The sequence below is a fragment of the Clarias gariepinus genome, chromosome 19 (genome assembly GCF_024256425.1).
Source record: "Clarias gariepinus isolate MV-2021 ecotype Netherlands chromosome 19, CGAR_prim_01v2, whole genome shotgun sequence".
NCBI lineage: Eukaryota > Metazoa > Chordata > Actinopteri > Siluriformes > Clariidae > Clarias > Clarias gariepinus.
The window spans coordinates 18,152,622-18,174,148 of record NC_071118.1 but is presented as its reverse complement, the minus strand read 5'-3'; the positions used below and the strand labels follow the sequence as shown (position 1 = coordinate 18,174,148).

General features: G+C 41.7%; 1 protein-coding gene across 1 annotated transcript in view; it reads right to left on the bottom strand.

Moving 5' to 3' along the window:
* Positions 1 to 21,527, bottom strand: part of acsl6 (acyl-CoA synthetase long chain family member 6) — a 122,440-nt gene that overhangs the window by 25,567 nt on the left and 75,346 nt on the right. The window contains exon 9 of the mRNA XM_053478271.1: positions 5,921 to 5,972. Within this exon, the coding sequence (XP_053334246.1) occupies positions 5,921 to 5,972 (52 nt within the window). The remainder of the gene's footprint in view (positions 1 to 5,920; positions 5,973 to 21,527) is intronic.

Below are 21,527 nucleotides of genomic sequence, written 5' to 3'. Positions count from 1 at the left end.
GAGACAGAAGTTCTAGTCATAGGACCACATACAGCTAGAAGTAAGTTTCTAGATCACTCTGTAACTTTAGATGGCCTTTCTGTTCCATCAAGTGCAACAGTAAAAGACCTCAGTGTGATTATAGATTCCAGCCTTTCATTTGAAGCTCATGTAGATAATATTACCAGGCTAGCAATCTTTCACCTCAGAAATATTGCCAAGATAGGAAATATATTGTCACTAAATGATGCATAAAAACTAGTTCATGCTTTTATCACCTCTAGGTTGGACTATTGTACTGCCCTACTGTATGGTTGTTCAACTAGGTGCATAAACAAGCTTCAGCTACTCCAGAATGCAGCAGTGAGAGTCCTTACTAGAACCAGAAGATATGAGCACATCAAACCTATCTTATCTTCACTTCATTGGCTTCCTGTGAAATTTCGCATTGATTTTAAAATACTACTTTTGACATATAAAGAATTATATCTGAGTGAACTGCTAGTGTCTTACGATTCGCCACGCCTACTTCGATCAAAGGATGCAGGCTGCTTATCAGTACCGCGTATTATGAAAACAGCTTGGGGCAGAGCTTTTTCTTACAAAGCCCAAAAATTATGGAATCGTCTTCCAAATAGTGTTCGGGACTCAGACACAGTCTCAGTGTTTAAGTCCAGGCTAAAAACCTATTTATTTAATCAAGCATTTTTATAAATAGATTTGCCTCAGGTAAAGGAGCAGATCTGGGGGACTCATGGACGTAGAGTATTATGTTGAACTGGTATGTTTAGATGCTGTCCTCCCCACTATCATCGATCACTCAGGTTTGTTGACGGTGAGGTGATTGGTTGCTTTACATCTCAGGGAGCCCTCATGTCTGTGCTTCCTTCTGGCTCTTCCTTTTAGTTATGCTGTCATAGTTAGTCCTGCTGGAGTCTCTGCTTGCACTCTACAGTAAATATACATTTACATTATACATTATATGACTGTTACCAGACCTAACTGTTATCTCTCCTCTTCTGCTCTCTCTCCCGCTCTTTCTCTTCCCTCTCTCCCCCTCTCTCTCCTTCCCTCTCTCTGTCGAGCTACACCTGCTTCTGGTTGGAGATCTCGTCACATGGATGTGTCTCTTTGGGATGCGTCTCATGTCTGGGGATGGTTCTCTCTACCTACAAGATGGTTCTGGCCTCGACTGGTGTTGGCAGCTGTTTCTCTGAGAACTTGATCGTTAGATAATTCAGGACTGGAAATTCATACAAGTCTACCTAAGTTTTCAATAACTAATTAGACTCTATATTAACATCAATTAACTTCAACTGTTATGCTGAACTGCCTGCCAACTAACACACAGTATGAATGCAGATCAATTCCAGCTCTTTGTTTCACCCAAATGAGGATGGGTTCCCTGTTGAGTCTGGTTCCTCTCAAGGTTTCTTCCTACTACCATTTTACTTCTTTTTTTTTTTTTACTTTTTAAAGTTTTTCTTTGCCACTGTCGCCCTCTGCTTGCTCACCAGGGACTATCTGACCATTATGATTCATACACATTCAAACTCCATACAAACTTAAAGCTGTAAAGCTGGTATAGGACAATGCCAATTGTTAAAAGCGCTATACAAATAGAATAGAATTGAATTGATGTGTGTGTGTGTGTGTGTGTGTGTGTGTGTGTGTTTGAAGCCCCTCCAGTCCCGAGAGAGTGTGTGTGAACCGGTGTCAAATTACGCACATGCACACACATAAGAGTGGCTGAGGGAGAAAATTAATTTTTAACCTTCTCATAAACCTTTATTACACTGTTAACCTTTGTCCTTCCTTATTTGAATTTCACATAAACACACATTAATGGAAAGACTGTTTTGTCGGAAATATTTGCAAGGAACATCGCTAATGACACTTGTGCGAGCGCATACTAACAGAATCACTGCTGTAAAGTAAAACAAACAAACAAATGAACTAGCACTTTACCTTTGAAGAGAATCGCGACAGGGCAAAGTTTCTCTGAAAAGCAGAGAGTGTGTGTGTTTGTGTGTATGAAGCAAAGAGTTAAGACGGACACTAAGATCCAGCATGGGAGACGATTTAACCACAATTCTTCAGCGCAAGAGAGGGAAAAACCATTGGCTCAGTTGTGATCACTTGATGCTCGGCATCAAAACAAGAAGCACATGCGTGATACATGATACTCGGCGTACACCAAGACTTGCTCGTTTTTCAAGTCAAAATTTGTAAAAATCTTTGCTCGTCTTGCGGAACACTCGCAAACCATATTACTTGTAATCCAAGGTTTCACTCTATGTTTTGTATGTTTTCTAATCATACAGTATAGGTACCCCTTGATAAATAAAAGATTTTGGTAATTTTTTTAATTGAAAAGATGTTAACACAGTTTATCTCGAAAATGGAAAAAATGTACAATATTTTTGGCAAATATTGATGCATAGATGCATAGCTTTTTATGACATAAATTGAACAAAGATAAAAAAAAAAAAAACATTATTGTGGCACTGTGCAAAGTTTGGGCACCCTACACAATCAGTACTTAGAAACACCTCCAAAAACGCTTTTTATAGCCAGCTAAAAGTCTTTCAATTCTTGTACTTTGGATTTCTCCCATTCTTCCCATTCTTTCAAAAAGCTTATAGTTCTGTAATATTCTTTGGTCGTCTTGCATGCACAGCTCTTTTAAGATCTACCCACAAATTTTCAATGATGTTTAAATCAGGGGACTGTGATGGACATTCAAATCCTTCAGCTTGCGTTTTCTCGAGAGGTATTCCATAGTGGATGTCGAGATATGTTTAGGATCATTGTCCTGTTGTAGAAGCCATCCTCTTTTTAGCTTCAGCTTTTTTTTTTTTTTTACAAATTGTTTGATGTTTGCTTCCAGAATTTGCTGGTATTTAGTTGAATCCATTCTTCCCTCCACCCATGCAATGTTTCCAGTGCCACTGGCTGCAACATAACCCTAAAGCATGATAGATCCACCCCCATGCTTAATAGTTAATAAGGTTATTCTGTACATGAAATGCTGCTCCTTTTTTTCCAAACATTCCCTAGTTGATTGTGGCCCTGTGGATTTTAGCCCTGTCAGAGAAAAATCGCCACATTGAAATCTGCCTACTCCCGTGCAAGTGGCATTATTACTCGAACTTTAACTGATCAAGAGAGAGTGACGTGTGCATCCCTGCAGACCACTTGGGTGCTTTGCAGACATAACCGGCCTTTCGTGGAAAGTGAGGTTTTAAAGGAGTTCATGATCACCGTTCTGGAGGAACTTGCCCCCGACAAACCAATGGACAGAATTATTGCATCTGTCAAACAAGTACCTCTATCTGCCTCAACTAATGCATGTCGTGTGCATGTTTTGGCAGAACAAGTGCAGAAAGCTGTCATTGACGGGGTTAAGAAAGCCAAATACTTTTCGCTAGCTATTGATGAGTCCACTGACAACACAGATATCTCACAGTTGTGCGTTTTTGTCAGATACTTTGATGGCAAAGATTTCAGAGAAGAGCTGCTGGCATTGCTTCTGCTGAAGGACAACACCACTGCTGACATCATCTTTGGAAAACTGGAGGATTTTTTTAAAAGCCATGGATTGCCCCTGGATAAAATCAACCTGACAGTGACAGATGATGCACCTGCAATGATTGGAAAAAACAAGGGTCTGGTGAGCAGAATAAAGACTGTCGCTTCTAAAACTAACGCACTCCACTGTATCATCCATCAGAGCGTAAAGACACATTATACGTGTGCAACGTTGCATTTTTAACAGACATCTTCTCCCATTTGAATACACTTAATCTCCAGCTGCAAGGAAAAGGAAAATCAGTGGTGGATTTGGTGGAAAAACTTGACGCCTTTGGGAACAAACTCGATCTGTTCCACGCAGATTTGTCGTCAGGGAGGCTGCTGCACTTTAACACACTGAAGACGGTGGGAAAAGGCAACGTAACAGACAAAATGAAGACATTTATCACACAATTAAAAGACTGCTAGATTAGATGACTTTTTCATTTCATTTTGGGTATCTTGTCCCGAGACCTATGACACATTGAAAACGCTGGCTATGTATGTGCTCACTATGTTCGGTTCAACCTACACCTGTGAGGCTGCATTCTCCAAGATGAACTCGATAAAAACACACGAGAGGAACCGACTGTCAACCCAGTCTTTGGAGGACTGTTTGCGCATAAGTCTGACAGCGGCCAAGCCTAATGTGAAGAAGTTGGTGTCAGAGGGAAAATGTAACTTTAGCCGTTGATTAAGCACTGTGAGTAGCCCGTTTCAGCATTGTGATTTGAATTCAAGCCCACTTAATGTTTAATTTGATGTGCGAACATTATTTGTGACCTGTTTTGTTCTGGTACCAGGTTATTTATTTACCTTGCTATTTTAAGTTGTGCCAAATTGTTGTTGAGACTTAGAAATTAAAAAACAAAATAAATGTTAAGTAAGGGCATGAGGAAAAGTTATGCGTTCGTTTTTTTTTTTTAAACCCGTTATTTTAAACAATAAATGCTTAATGCTAGTCTGTCTGAGTCTGTCCTCATTTCGGAGTGTAGCCTAAATATAGTCATAAATGGTGGTTATTCTGACAAGAGACTCAGTTGTTATTTTTAGTTGCTTTAATAGTGTGGACCACTATTTTCTTTTTGATCCACAATTTTGGAATCCAGTTGCGGGCCGGATTGAAAGGCTCAGTGGGCCGGATTCAGCCCGCGGGCCGCCAGTTGATGATCAGTGCTGTAGATGTTCTGTTGCATACTTCTGACATTGGATTTTATGATGGGGACACAAGTAATGTTTTCTGTTGCTGACTCTTCTTTCTTGTCTGTGCAAGCATCGCGTGGAACAGTGAACCAACACTCCTTAGTCTGCTAAATCTTCCTGCAGGTTTTTTTGCAGTCAAATGGGGTTTTTTGATTTGTCTTTCTGACCAGCATACAAGCAGTTCTCTCCGAGAGATTTCTTGTTCTTCCAGATTTCATCTTGACCTCCACAGTTGATCTGAACTGCCATGTCATTATTACATCTCTAACTGTGGAAACTGCAAGCTGCAATCTTCTTGTAGTGTTCTCCTACATTGTGGGCATTAATAACTTTAAATTTTAGAGTCTTACACAGCTGCTTAGAGGAGCCCTTGGTTGTTGAGTGTCCACAAGTTTGTGCACAAGGTTTGAAGTTAAAAAGTATTTGTAAAGCTTAGAAATTGGCATTTACTAATGACAGCTGTTGGCATGCATTAGATCTAACGAACTGATTAACGTCCGAAACCTTATAAAAGAAATCTGAGAACCTGCAGCTATTAGGGAGCTCTTCAAACATTTGCACAGTGCCATAATAATGTTTTTATTTTTGTTCAATTCATGGGATAAAAAGTAACTATGCAACAATGTTTGTTAAAAAAAATTGTGCACTTTTGTCCATTTCTAAGAGAGACTGTGTTAACATTTTTTGAATTAAAAAATCACCAAAACCTGTTATTTATTAAGGGGTGCCTAAACTTTTTCATAAGACTGTAATTGAAGATTGTAGTCAGACAATCCTGTAACTAAATTAAATAATCTAATTAACACAAACTGGTTTATTACTGTAAATTAAGCATTTTGATTTATTCATAGGATGATTAAGTTATCATTGTATTATCTCACTATATATTTTCAAGCCACTTAATATAAAAATTAAATTATAAATCAACAAGTATATTATATATACAGTATATTTAGAACAAATATATTTCAAGTAAGGTATTTAGAACCACAAGTCAATTAAATTATAAGATTAATAATTACATTCAGTAACTATAAAAATTTGTCTTAAAACAGTAACAATCGGTCCAATCCAATCTAAAGTGTGTTATTCAATGTAACATACTGTATATGAACACATATTTATATCGGTTTTTACATTGTATCTTCACTAGTGAAGTACTTACCTGTTGTTCCACTGGTGAAGCAGATTATTGACAGGTCTTCTGAACAAGGTGGCTAAACAAATAAAAAAAATTTTACTTATACAATGTATAAAACATAAAGATTCATTCAGCATGCCCATTAAGAACTCTTAAACATGTCCATGACTATTCTATGCTACATTAAAAAGTTCTATATTTAATACAGTGGTACCAGTGGTAATGTATTAACTAGCAGAAGCTAGATTGTACAAATATAGCTAGTGTATTTTAAAACGTTGAAAAGTCATGATTAATTGTGTAATAAATTCAATTTAATTTTAGATCACAAGTTCGTCCAATCTACAGTTGGTCCAATCTAAAAGAGCCATATTTTTTTAATAACATTGGAACATTTGAAATATTGTGTAAAGCTGCTTTGTGACAATGTAAATTGTTAAAAGCGCTATACAAAAAAAAAGGAATTGAATTAAATTGAAATATGCGGGAATAGGGAATTATATTTACAATACAAATTTTTATTTTGGGGGATGGTTCACTCTACCATAAAAATGGTTCTGGCCTCGACTGGTGACAGCTGTTTCTCTGAGGACTTGACTTGGCTGCGGTTGCTCGATAGTTCAAGACTGCAATTGTCTCCAATAACTACCTGGACTCCATATTAACATCAATTAAAATTAACTGTTATAGCTGAACTGGCTGCCACCTAACACACTGTATAAATGCAGATCAATTCCTGCTTTCTATTTCACCCAAATGAGGATGGATTCCCTGTAGGGTCTGGTTCCTCTCAAGCTGCTTTGCGACAATGACAAATTGTTAAAAGCGCTATACAAATAAAATTGAATTAAATTGAATGTCAACTGAACATTAGGTTTCACTAGGTATGAGATATATATATATATAGATAGTATGTAATCCGAGTGAAACCTTGGATTACGAGCATAATTCATTCAGGAAGCATGTTCATATATCAAAACATTCATAAATCAAAGCAAATTTCCCCTTAAGAAATAATAAAAACTCAGGTTATTCATTCTACAACCAAAAAAAAATAAATACATAAAAATAATTATTACAAAATATAAAGAAAAAATAAAACTAATTAACCTGCACTTTACATTTAATCCGGTAAAAAAAATAAATAACAGTGTTTGTCTAAGCCATGTAAATATGTATGCCCTCATGCGCTGTGTATGTGTGTGTGTGTGTGCGTTTGTGCGATACCCTCTTCCTCTTTTCGTCTTACACAGTAACCTTCCTCTTCTCTTGTTTGAGAGGGGGAAAAAAATACTGTGCGAAACAACTTTCACACACACACACACACACACACACACACACACACTAAGAGAAACACTGCCTCATTGGAAAAATTAACAAAAAAAACATCTCTGACACTCAACACGCACATTAACGAACTCACTGCTGTAAAGTAAAAATACATTAAAAAATAACCTGCACTTTACCTTTAAAAAGAATTGTGACAGAGTGTGTGTGTGTTTGTGTGTGAAGGCGAGAGGAAGAGGAGTGTGTGCGTGTGTGTGTATGTGTATTAGAGGGAAAAGATAAGGCTGCCCGTGGTTTCTAAATTTATTTGAGTGCAAAGGATGCAGGATAGGATAAGTTGGTATGGGATTTTTTGGACTGAAATTGTGTTCCAGTTTGGGTGAGAGGGTTGTCAGTGATGCCCATTATAGCTAAACGGTTTAATAGAATAGTGTGACATAGCGTTGAAGGCTGGACTCAATTCTAGCAGGACAAGGACTGTTAAAAGTCCGGCATCAGCAGCCACCAAGACTTTATTAACCTTCACCAGAGCAGTTTCTGTACTATGTTCGGTATGGAATCCGGACTGAAATGATTTAAAAAGGTTATTGTCACTAAGGTGAGTATGAAGCTGTATGAAGCTGATGGGACAATTCCAGAAATGAGAGAGGAGTGAATTTTAAGAGTTATAAAAGAGGAGAGTGAGGGCGTACAGGCTTTAACCAGATGGTTTGGCACAGGATCTAGCTGATGTGAAAAATTTAGACTTATCAATGAAAATGAAATTTCAGATTTCGAGACGAGATCCACAATGGAGATCCACAGACGAGATCCACAATGGATGTATTTCTGCCATGGGTGACAGACGATGTCCTGGTAGAGGTAGAGAGGGCAGTGGTACAGTAGAGTAGGGCCACAGCCAGAGAAGCAGCGAAGTTGCTACTTGCAGCAATGGACGAAAGGAATCCAGGTGATTACGGCATAAGGTATAAAATTTTACATCCACATAATGTCTCTTGGTTAGCAGGAACAATAACACAGCAAAACAGCAGCAACAAACAACAGGAGCAGCAACAAACAACAACAGGAACCTCCAGGAGCAGCGGCAGCCAGACACGCCAGCGTTTACTTACCGGAGGTCTCCAATTAATAAAGCCATGTTATCTCACAATGGGAAAGGCTTTGACGTAAGTATATGCAATCACTCCTACAGCATGCTAACATCACGCACATCCCTCTACACCATAACAACCACTTATTCACTCACATCATCGTCTTTATCCTATATAAAGGTTCGCTAAGGCCTGGAGCCGGGTACACCCCAGATGGGGTGCCAATCCATCTCAGGGCACACACACTCATTCACATATTAACGGCAATTTGGAAATGCCACTTAGCCTAATCTGTATGTCTTTAAACTTTTGAAAAAAAATCTGAGTATCTGGAGCAAACCCACCAAGCACGGAGAGAACATGGAAACCCATGCACATAGAGACAGGAATTGAACCCAGATCCTGGAGGTGTAAGGCGACAGTGCTAACCACTATACCACCATGCCGCCCTATAACAACCATTTGGATTTAAATAAGCAAGAGCCTCTAATTTGAAAATTACTTCAAAAATATGTTTAGCTGGCAGCAATTTCTTTTAACAAAAACTGATCTAGCATGTAGCTTCTTATTTTTTATAACGACGGTCTTGGAATTTCCTACAAGTCTATCAGAGCCTCAAACAACAAACTGGACGTCATATTAACTTAACGACATCAAGTGTTATATTTAACTGCCAGCTGCCTAACAGATAGTATTAGTGGAGATCAATCCTTGCTATCGGTTATCACCTAAATGAGAATGGGTTCCCTGTTGAGTTTGGTTCCACTCAAGGTTTCTTTCTACTGCCATCTCAGGGAGTTTTTCCTTGCCACTGTCAACATCGCCCTTCATCATGGACAATCTTATAATTTTGACTCATACACTTTCACATTTCTTACAAACTTCCATAATTCTTTTGACTGTGTAAAGCTGTTTTGCGATAATGACAATTGTTAAAAGCGCTATACAGTGAAACCTCGGATTACCAAATTATAGTATTAGTATTTTCCCGTAGGAAATAATGAAAACTTAAATTATTTGTTCCACAGCCCAATAAATAAATACATACAAATAATAAATACAACATATGAAGTCAAAATAAAACAAATTAACCTGCGCTGTACCATTAAAAACACACACATTGACAGAAACACTGTTTTAATGAAAAAATCAGCAAGGAACATTGCTAATAACACTCGCGTGAGCACATGCTAACAGAATTACTGCCGTAAAGTAAAAATAAAACAAATTGATCTGCACTCAACATTTGAAAAGTATCAGTATCAGAACAGTGTTTCTGTGTAGAGCAGAGAGTGTGTGTGTGAAGGCGAGAGGAGAAAGGGGTGGGTGGGTGTGAAGGCGAGAGAAGCAGGGTGTGTGTGAAGAGTCATTGTGTCCAATGATGAGCGCACACATAATGGCAGGCTGAAACAGAGAGAAAAAATGGATCTTTCCCCTCTCTTCACTTTCTTTTGCTTTACACTCGGCACACACGAGTGTTATAATAAACAGTACACATGCACAGATGTTAATTATACCAGTGAGAGACGCGCACTAAGACCGAGCAGGGGAGATGATTACCCACAATTCTGCAGCGTAAGAGAGAGAAATACCATTGACTCAGTTGTGATCACGTGATGCTCGGCGTCAAAACAAGAAGTGCATGTCTGATACATGATACTAGGTACTCGTAAACCAAGACAACACTCGCAAACTGCGTAACTTGCAATCTGAGGTTCCACTGTACAAATAAAATTGAATTGAATTGAATTGAATTTTATCCATTGTGTTGTCTTCAGGGTCAAAATTACCTGCCACTATATTTAACAGTTTAAATGTAAATGTAATGACTCTTCCTAAAGTTACTGAGACATCATGCTGTACACCACCAGGGTACAAATATTGTCTTTGTTTTTTGTTTTTTTTCACCCTGGAAATAAATTTGAACGATTTATGTGTAAACGTCTTCATATTTACAGAAACCCTTTATATTTGTAGAATACTGGCCTGTAGGCATACAGAAAGCTGTTAATAGCAGTTGTAGAAAGGCAAATCCATGTAACAGTACGTGTAACGTACCCAGCACTTTTGAAAACTCGGTTCATGAACATACTTTTTTGGTCAAATTTATATAAAAGTTGGAGCCATTTCACATTTATTTGTGTGACATCGGGACAGAGTCAGATTTGCAGACAGCAGCCGAAACCGATCCGGATTCATTTTTGTTCAAACCATACAAGTTGTTGCTATAATAATAATAATTAAATATCAATTAGGTACAAAGTACAAGGCTCTGATGTTTCCCAAGATCTGTAACATATCTGGTAACCAACTAAATTTAACTTTTAGTAATAATTGAGGAGTGCAATATTGGTTTGTGTTCAAGGTTGAGTTCCATGAACATATAGGCTTCATTAAATTTACAAAATAAAGGAACATTTTTTGGGCTGTGTTTTTGCCACAGCTTTTGCAGAGAACTAGTAAAAGTTATTATTTTGGAATCAAATTACTCATTGTTTTATCCACTCTAAATATATTTATTTTAACAATGTTTGTCATAGAATTGAATTTGCTGTATTGGAATGTATACAGGCTGATGTTATTTCTTCAGTGTGCATGATGAGATTTTATAAACACATGGTAATGCTTTTGCACACCACATAACCAATAATAGTTTATTGGATAAATATATATATATACGCACACCACTGCATGTCTGTGCAATCAAATTTAAATTCAAATAAAATTCAAATTGTATTTGTCACATACACAGTCATACACAGTATTGTAACACTTGGATTTAATTAAACCACTAGTTACTTTGCTACGGGGTCGAGAATCAAAATACGGGTTTTTAAACTGCACTTCCGGTATTGCGCAATCAAGACAGGACAAGTAAAGACGCGACACAATAACTATATATAAACCAAACCAAAGTGTATTAAACCAAACAAACCAACAAACAAACAAACAAGGTGCACCAAAACCAATATATACAAAATATATACAAATATAAACAATGTGTATGGTGTATGCGGGTGTGTGAGTGCGTGTATGATTGTCCAGAGTTAATGATATTGCAGTGTGTGAAATGATGCACGGGAGAGATTGGCTCGGCCTCACCGGTATTGATGACAAATCCGGGAGCTCGAGCAACGGAACGAGAGGTGAATTGTGAGTGTCTATGAGGAATAATCCGACCGGGGAAAAGTACTCCTTTAGGACCATCAAACAAACTCTCTCTCGGAATAAACAGCGCGCTGGGTAAATCTCTCCGTCTTGAGCCACTTGCCGGTTCCGGCTTTATACCGGCACACGTGACCCGACGCCGCTTCCGGGTCCGCTCGCGCTGCGATCGCGCATGCTCGCGAGGGCTTACCCTGTGACCAACACCGTCAATGGGGACAAATAAAACCAGATCGGGCAATTTTACGAGCACAGGTGAGCCGCATTAGCTCCTTAATCCATTTCCCTGTTATAGTTAAAATGCCCTTTTATGTGGCTGCGCTACATAGACCCCCCCCCCAAGCCTCCGGCGTCTGAGGAGAACGTCCGTAAAAGCGCTTTAGATTAACCACGTTCACTGTATCAGTTTTTTGTGGATTGCCCCAAGACACAGTGTAGTTAATTGGTCCTTTTTTGGTTTTTATTTCTGCTGGTCCCTCCCACTTGGGCGCTAGCTTGGCAGAAAATCTTTTCGCTGCGGAGGAGAGTGGGTGAGTTTTTATCCAAACTAGATCTCCCGGTTTAAAGTGCGCATCTTTTCTCCGGGCATTGTAGTATCTAGCTTGTTTGGACTGTTGTTGTTTTACTCTTTGTCTCACCTCCTCCATGATAAGTTGTTGTCGGTCTAGTAATGAGTAGGCTGTGTGATCCGGTGTTGGAGGGTGATTCATGAGCCTTTCGAGTGGCCCTTTTAGTTGCCGACCCAGTGTGAGTTCTGCAGGTGTCTTTCCAGTAGTTTCCTGTTGGGCCGTATTGATGGCGAATCTGAGCTCTGGTAACCATTGGTCCCAGTTTTGGTGATGGTCCCCGACGTATGAAGCGATCATTGTCTTCAGAGTTCGGTTAACTCGTTCCGTCAGGTTCGTTTGTGGGTGGTAGCTCGTAGTTAGCTTTTGGACGCTCCCCCAGGTTTGGCAGAGGTGTGCCAGTAGCTGAGACGTAAACTGGGGACCTCGATCGGAAACTAGATATTTGGGTACTCCCCATCTAGTAAAGATCTCCTCTCTTAGAACCTTCACCAGTTTTGGCGTCTTTACATCCCTGAGGGGAAACATCTCCACCCATTTGGTGAAATAATCTACCACCACCAGCAGATATTCATTTTGCCTTTTACTTCGGGGAAAAGGACCCATGATGTCCAATCCCAAGGTGTGTCCTGGCTCTGGAACCTCCGTGCTCTGTAGTAGCCCACTAGGTCTAGTGTTTTCTGTTTTATACTGTTGACACACGCTGCAAGTTCTCACATAGTGCCAGACGTCTTTCCGCACCGTAGGCCACCATGCCACATCTAGTAACCTCAGCAGGGTTTTTAGTTGCCCCAGGTGTCCTCCCAAGGGATTGTCATGATAGTAGTGTAAAAAGTTTTTTACTAATGACTGGGGGACAACTAGTTGAAATTTTTCTCCGTGTCTTACCGGTACCCGGCGATATAACGCCCCTTGGTGATGTTCGAACGAGACCCTCTGCTCCCTTGTGCTTCGTGGCTGGTAATTAGAGAGCAGCTTCGTGATGGTGGGGTCCTCCTGTTGGGCTTGAGTTATTTCGCACAGGTCGTTTGGTAAGTCGGATGAACATTTAGAGGTTGTGATGGCGAGACATGGAGCGGTGCCCACTTCCAACGGCGGGGGCGCCCGGGATAGCGCATCTGGTCCCAGATTTAAGCAGCCTTTTCTATGATGTACTGTAAAAACGAACTGTTGTAGGCGTAACGTCCATCGGGTGAGACGAGAGCTGGTTTTCGGGCAGTTGAAGGCCCATGACAGGGCGGCATGGTCGGTAAAGACCTCGAAAGCACGACCTTCTAGATAGTGCCTCCATTTTTCTACAGCCCAGACCACGGCCAAACACTCCTTTTCTGACGTGGAGTAATTCTGCTCAGCTCCTCTCAACATTCGTGAGGCGTAAGCTACTGCTCTTTCTCCTTCTGCTGCAGTTTGGGTGAGGATGGCTCCCAGGCCCACTTCGCTGGCGTCGGTGTGCAATTGGAATGGCAGATTTAGGTTTGGTTGTATTAGTACTGGTGGGTTTTGAAGTGCGTGTTTGATGACATCCATACTGTTCTGGCATTCTTCGGTCCACTCCCATTTTACTCCCTTCCTTTTTAAATTATTTAATGGAGCTGTTATGTCTGCGAAGTGGGGAATGAACTTGTGATACCAGCCCGCGAGACCCAGAAAACGTTGAAGAGATTTTAAGTCTTGAGGAGGAGGATATTCTGCCACAGCCTTTGTTTTCTCCGGGTCTAGCTGCACACCTTCTTCAGAGATGACATGACCAAGGAACTTCAGCCGCCTTTTGAAGAAATGACACTTCTTCATGTTGAGGGAGAGATTGGCTTGGGTGAGTCTGGAAAATACTGCGTTGAGATGCATTCTATGTTGTTCTAGGGATTGTGAGTAAATGATGATGTCATCTATATAGACGAAGCAATACTTTCCTCTTAGATCTGCCAAGACTTTCTCCATCAGTCGTTGGAACGTTGCAGCTGCGTTTCTGAGTCCGTAGGGCATGGACCGGAATTGAAACAGACCTTTGGTAGTGATGAAGGCGGTCTTCTCACAGCTGTCTCTCTCCATCTCCACCTGCCAGTAACCGGATTGCAGATCCAATGTTGAGAACCAGGAGGCGCCATCCAGTGATTCAATGATGTCGTGTATTAAAGGCATTGGATATGCATCAGGTTTGGTTTTGCTGTTCAATTTTCTAAAATCTACACAGAAACGGTAAGTCCCATCGGGTTTAGGTACTAAAACAACCGGTGACGACCATGATGAACAGGAAGGTTCGATGATGTTGTCCTTCAGCATCTGGTCGACTTGATCTTCTATAATCTTTTTCTTTAAGGGTGATACTCGGTACGCTCTGGATCTAAATGGGGTGTCGTCAGATAAAGTGATTTTGTGTCTCTCTAATGCTGTTTTGCCCAAGATGTTGGAGGTGGTGCGGGGCCAAGCGGCCATTAGTTTCAGCAGCTCCTCTTCGTTGTCGGTGTCCCATGATGTCACACTTTTTAAGTTTTCCTCCGCACATAGGAGATTATCAGGAGTCACAGGTAAGGCTAGATACAGGTTAGCTGTAGCCAGGAGATGTGTGTGTGTCCTTGGAGCTGACTTCGATGGTGCCGAGTGGGGTTGGGACATTATGAAGGGATGAAAAGTGACTCCCTCCTCTGTTTTCAGCCCGTACTCCCCGCGTGCGACGTCCAAGGTGGCTCCTGTGGCTTTTAAGAAGTCCAGCCCCACGATCAGCGGGAAAGCCAGGTGAGAGTTGCTCATGACGTAAGTGTCTAGCTCACATTCGATCGTGTGCCAGTTGTAACTCAGCCTTCTCTGGGTTTGCGCCTGGTGTGTTTTCCCATCAGCCATCACAAACTTCTGAGGAGAAGGAACATCACACCTGACTTCCCGTTCGCAGAGCTGCCTCCATAGATGTTCCCTCATCAACGTGTAGGAGCTTCCTGTATCGACCACAGCATTCACCTTCCTTCCTTGCACTGTTACTGGAACCAGGAGAAGCGAAGGAGTTGCCAGAGGTTGAGCAATGGAGAGTCCCGCTGCGTGTTTTGAAAGAACTCGCTCACCTGCCTTCTTATGACTCTTTTCCTTGTTGTGCTGGGAGTCCACCTTTTGCCAATAGTCTTTGGAGCTCTTGCAGTCTTTTTCCACCCTAGAACCTATCTTCACCAGCTGTTCCACGGTGTTCACGGTTCCTCTCAGACATCCTGCCACTCTTGGGTTGATGTTGTTCAGGATTCGCCCCACTAGTTCTTCCTCGGAGATATCAGGCTTCCACTTCATACAGAGGGCGCGGTAGTCATAGGCGAAGTCTCTAAGGCGTTGACTGGGCTGCTGTACCAGAGACCTTAAGTTTTCTTCCACTTCTGTGAGGTAGTCATCCGGTAAGAAAGCCGCCATAAATGCCTGTTTAAAAGACTTCCAGTCCTTCACCTTGCCTTTCTCTGCCTTCCACCAGCTCAGAGCAGGTCCTCGTAGCACCGTGCTGAGGGTTCCTAGCAGTTCTGGGCTGGGCAGTGGTCTGATCTCCAGATAGTTTTCACACTGTTCAATGAAGTTAAGAACATCCGCTGTCTCTGAAGCGTCGCCAAAGGCTGGAAACTCCAGGCGGATGGGTGGTCGGCCATAAAAGGAAGAAGAAGAGGGTGAAACTGAGGAGGTAAGCTGAGCAGAAGCGTGTGGTTGAACACAAGGAGGAATGTCGTATGTTTCATGACTGCTTATGTGCTTTACCTTAGCCGTAGATGCTGTGATCGCCGTGCTGGGAGAATGTAGAACAGGAGATTGCGGAGATGCAGGGGTGTAGGCCTTTAACCTTTGGATGGTGGGCGTACTTGTGAGCCGTAGTTTTTTCATCTGGTTTTCCCAGAGTACGTCACGTCGCAGAAAACAGTCAGTGACAGCTCTTTCCAGTTTCTCCAGGGCCTCTTGGCAGTAGCGCTCCAGCCCTTCTAAGCTAGCGTCCACTGCGTCCCGAAAACTGGTTTCCCTGTTCAAACTGCTGTTTACGGATTGTCTAAAATCCTGCTCCAACGTGTTCACTTTGTCAGTAAGCGCCCCCATATCCTCCTTGCATTGATTCAGTTCAGTTTGCAATGTATGCACAACATTAATATCAGACACAACATCATCATCATCATCGTCATCATGTCTGTCAGATATATATAGTGAACTAATCAATGAGGTTATTTCAGCTGTAGGGTTACGGCGTGTAACAAATGCATCATCTACATCCTCCAGCACATTATTAGCTACAGCCAGGTCGGCCTGCACGGCACCACTAGCATTAGCATTAGCAATGTTAGCATCCATTTTGTTCTGCCAAGACACACAAAACCGGAAAATACCCGAAAATACCGATTCCCCGTACGTACGGGCCACCACTATGTAACACTTGGATTTAATTAAACCACTAGTTACTTTGCTACGGGGTCGAGAATCAAAATACGGGTTTTTAAACTGCACTTCCGGTATTGCGCAATCAAGACAGGACAAGTAAAGACGCGACACAATAACTATATATAAACCAAACCAAAGTGTATTAAACCAAACAAACCAACAAACAAACAAACAAGGTGCACCAAAACCAATATATACAAAATATATACAAATATAAACAATGTGTATGGTGTATGCGGGTGTGTGAGTGCGTGTATGATTGTCCAGAGTTAATGATATTGCAGTGTGTGAAATGATGCACGGGAGAGATTGGCTCGGCCTCACCGGTATTGATGACAAATCCGGGAGCTCGAGCAACGGAACGAGAGGTGAATTGTGAGTGTCTATGAGGAATAATCCGACCGGGGAAAAGTACTCCTTTAGGACCATCAAACAAACTCTCTCTCGGAATAAACAGCGCGCTGGGTAAATCTCTCCGTCTTGAGCCACTTGCCGGTTCCGGCTTTATACCGGCACACGTGACCCGACGCCGCTTCCGGGTCCGCTCGCGCTGCGATCGCGCATGCTCGCGAGGGCTTACCCTGTGACCAACACCGTCAATGGGGACAAATAAAACCAGATCGGGCAATTTTACGAGCACAGGTGAGCCGCATTAGCTCCTTAATCCATTTCCCTGTTATAGTTAAAATGCCCTTTTATGTGGCTGCGCTACAGTATGATATGCAGTGAAATGCTTTGACAACTGCTCGTGACCTTAAGATAAAACCCCCATAAAGTTAAATTAACACCGTACAGTGTTTATTTGGTTCCAGTACTAAAAGTTAAATTTAGTTGGTTACTTTTTTATTGACCGACCACATAGCTACAATTTAAGAATGACCTGCCACTACCGAACATCAGAAGCCTCCAATCTGGATCCACAGCGGATGTGATGCAGATCTGCTGGATGTAAAGCTGATTCGAGTCTGATCTGGATTGGAGTCTTGAACGATTCATTCATTCCTCTGGAAATTATTCCTTCAATCGCTCATGCAGAATATGATTCTGTTCTGTACAGGGATAAGTTCATCTGTTTCGAGTCTTCGGGTTTTTCACGTAGTTCGTTTATCGCGTGACAGCCCCACACTTAACCAATGCAGTCTGACCCGGGAAACGGAATTGATTAGTTCACCTTTCCAGTCTACACTTCTTTCAAGTCGTTAGTTCATCAAGTCAGAGCCCAATAAGCTTAACCTATGCAGTCAGAGTCATTGTCGTCTGAGTATTACGCAATGCATAGGTAGTAGATGTTAGGGAAGTACCACATAAGATTTTAATTACATTTTGCTAAAACGAGGCTCAAAGATCCTCAAAGAGTCTGAACTTCCCATAACTAATGTTCAGGTCATAAGTCTTTATGTTTTGGCAATGACATGCCTCTTACATTTTTAAAGGGGTGACACAGTTACACAGTATACTATATACTATAGCGTTGACCCGATGGCAAAAGTTCAAATAGAAGGCTTGGGTGTGAGGGGTCAAAAAAGATATTCCGAGCCCTTTTCCTCACTCTGCATGTATACAGTTCTTTTAGCGTGGGCAGGGAATTGCCAATAATTCTTTCAGCAGTCCGAACCGTCCTTTGTAGTCTCCTGATGTCTGCTTATGTAGCTGAGCCAAACCAGACAGTTATTGAAGTGCGGATTCAATGACGGCTGAGTAGAACTGTGTGAGCAGCTCCTGTGGCAGGTTGAATTTCTTCAGCTGGTGAAGGAATTACAACCTCTGGTGGGCCTTTTTAACAATGGAGTCAATGTGAATGTCCCACTTCGGGTCCTGAGAGATGGTCGTGCCCAGGAACCGGCATGACTCCACTGCTGTCACAGTGCTGTTCATGATGGTGAGTGGGGAAAGTGCAGGTGGGTTCCTCCTGAAGTCCACTGTTTTGAGCGTGTTCAACTCCAGGTTGTTGTGACTGCACCAGACAGCCAGCTGCTCGACCTGACTTCTGTATGCAGACTCGTCACCGTTCTGAATGAGGCAGATGATTATAGTGTCATCTGCAAATTTCAGGAGCTTGACAGTGGGGTCTGTAGAGGTGCAATCGTTGGTGTGGAGGGAGCAGTGCGGAGAGAACGCATCCCTGAGGGGCTCCATTATTGGTGGTGTGGCTGTTGGACATGAATTACCCCAATCTCACTAGCTGTGCCTGTCTGTCAGAAAGCTGGTGATCCAGTGACACATAGAGCTAGGAACAGAGAGCTGTTTCAGTTTGGTCTGAAGCAGTGCTGGGATGATCGTATTAAAAGCTGATGAAAAGTCTATAAACAAGACCCTTGCATAAGTCCCTGGTTTGTCCAGATGTTGAAGGATGAAGTGCAGTCCCATGTTGACTGCATCATCAACAGACCTGTTTGCTCTATAAGCAAACTGCAGGGGCTCCAGTAAGGGTCCTGTGATGTGCCTCAGATAGACCAACACCAGTCTTTCAAATGACTTCATGACCACAGATGTTAGGGCGACTGGTCTGTAGTCAGTAAGTCCTGTGATTTTTGTTTTGTTTTAAATGGGGATGATTGTGGAATGTTTAAAGCACAAAGGCACTTCACATTGTTCCAGTGATCTGTTAAAGATCTGTGTGAAGATGGGAGCCAGCTGGTCAGCACAGGATTTCAGACAGGCTGGTGTCACACCGTCTGGGCCTGGAGCTTTCCTTCTCTCTTCTTTCAGAAAGATCTGGCGAACATCCTTTTCTCAGACCTGGAGTGCAGGAGGTGAAGAGAGGGTGGTTGTCAGAGGTGATAATGGTGGTGTAGAAAGAGGGTCAGGACAGGGGTGTGGTGTGAGACTGGGAGTTTAAAATCTACAATAGAACTCATTCAGGTCATCAATCAGTAGTTGATTCCCTACAGAGTTGGGGAATGGCGTCTTTTACTTAGTGATAGTTTTAAGGCCTTTCCACACTGAAGCAGGGTCGTTTGGCCTGACGAATCTGTCTGAGTTTTGCTGTAAACCATAGTTTGTCATTGTTATATGTTAAAAAAGTCCTGGTAGAGATGCACATGTCCTCACAGAAACTGATGTAGAATGTTACAGAATCTGTGAGCTCGTCGATTGGTGGCACCAGCTTAAAAAACACTCCATTCAGTGCAGTCAAAACAGGCCTGTAATTCCTGCTCTGCTTCACTGGTCCATCTCTTAACTGTCCTTACTACAGGCTTAGCAGATTTTTGTTTTTGCCTAAAGGTCGGGAGAAGATGAACCAGGCAGTGGTCAGAAAGTCCTAAAGCTGCTCTGGGGACGGAACGATATGCATCCTTTATTGTGGTGTAGCAGTGATCCAAAGTGGTTTTGTCTTTGGTGGGGCATGTAATGTACTGTTTGTATTTAGGCAGTTGACGTTTGAGGTTTGCTTTGTTAAAATTCCCAAGTATAATTATAACAGAGTCTGGTTGTTGTTGCTCCATGTCTGTGATGCGAGCAGCCAGCTGTTGCAATGCTGCGTTCACACACGCTTGTGGAGGGATGTACACACTCACAAGAGAGAACCAGGTAAACTCCCGCGGCAAATAGACATTTATACGCTACTGTATCTTTCTTACACACACACACCTTCCCCCCAGATCATAAGACTACTTCAGAGATTTGTACAGTGGCCATTATGTATGATGGGTGCATCGCTTTATGCACTTTCCTTCTTAACCAGACACACTCATTGCTCTGGAACAGGGTCAGTCTGAACTCATCCATTGCACTAAAGTACATATTTATGCTTCTTTATGCCTTTTTTTTCTGAGTCTTACTGACAAGTAGTTTTCTTATGACACATCAAGGTAGAAAAAAATCTCAGTATGTCAGACCCATGACCGGACCGCCGGAACTCCTTCAATGCAAACTCCCAAACATGTGGAATTAGCTTGGAGCCAGATCAGGACTGTATAAGGGGGATGTGGCATTAACTTCCAGCCAAGTTCCTAAAACGTGCAAATGGTTTTAGTAAATGATTGTGTGGACAGTTCCCACAGACAGATGCATCTCTTCTGAAAGTTGGAAACAAGTTATCCATCAATTTTCAAGAAGCTTTTCACTTGCTGAATGTGCACAGGAGCAACTGCATTGGGCTCTGAGCCACCTTTCCTAGAATCATGATTTAATCGTGAAAATATCCTTAGTTGTTTTGTCCTTGGTAGGCTAGTAATTTGACCCTTGCGAAAAACAGCAACCATTTTTTCCAGGCAGTGGATTAGTTCAGTCTGTATTCATTTCTTGTTGTTTTGTTACTTTTTCTTCACTTGAAATCTCTTTTTGTCCTTTGTACCCTTTGTGTATAAACTTGTCAAGTAAATTATATATATATATATATATATATAAAATATATATATGTGAACTGGAACTGGAATTTTCTGTATCATTTTTAGTTTATAAACTTGGTATAGAAAATACAGGGCATGTTACAAGAACAACCATGGCATTTTAAGTCTTTGGATGAAGAAACTACAAAATGATAAAAAGTAAGCCGCGTCTGTCTTGGTCTAGCAGGGGTGAAAAGCAGGAGTTTGGAGCTGGGCAACCATACATGTCCTGTACCACATTTGGACCAGATGTGATAATGATCTCTGTGTCTGATCTGGACCAGTTCTGGCCAAAACGTAAGCTCTACAGAACATATCTGAGCCAGTTTTAGCTAACTGTGCAAATATTAGCTGGGCCAAATCTGTTTTCTGGAGATTTTGGGAAAAATCTGGGCAAGATCAAGGGCAACGTAGTTTTGCTACTGTATCTGATCTGGGCCAAATATAATAAATTAATAAATTGTGTTGGCCCAGCTCTGGCCTAGATAGGACTGATCTGTGCTGTATTTAGTCTGAAAATAAGATGGACTAAATTTTGTTCAGATCTGTTACAGACCTTGGGAAAAGCTATAGCACAGATTTATACCAGATTTGTGCAGTATTTGGCCCAATGTGAAAAAATAGGCTGTGCCAAATCTTGTTATCAGATCTGTTACAGATCTTGGGAAACATCTGGGCCAGTGTAGTCTTGTATCTGTCACAGGTGGAAATTTCTTCACATCTTATGACCGCAACCAGTAACTCCTTAATAAGCAGATCATAATAGTTGGCACAGTTAAAAAGAACAAGATCCCTGCACTTCTTG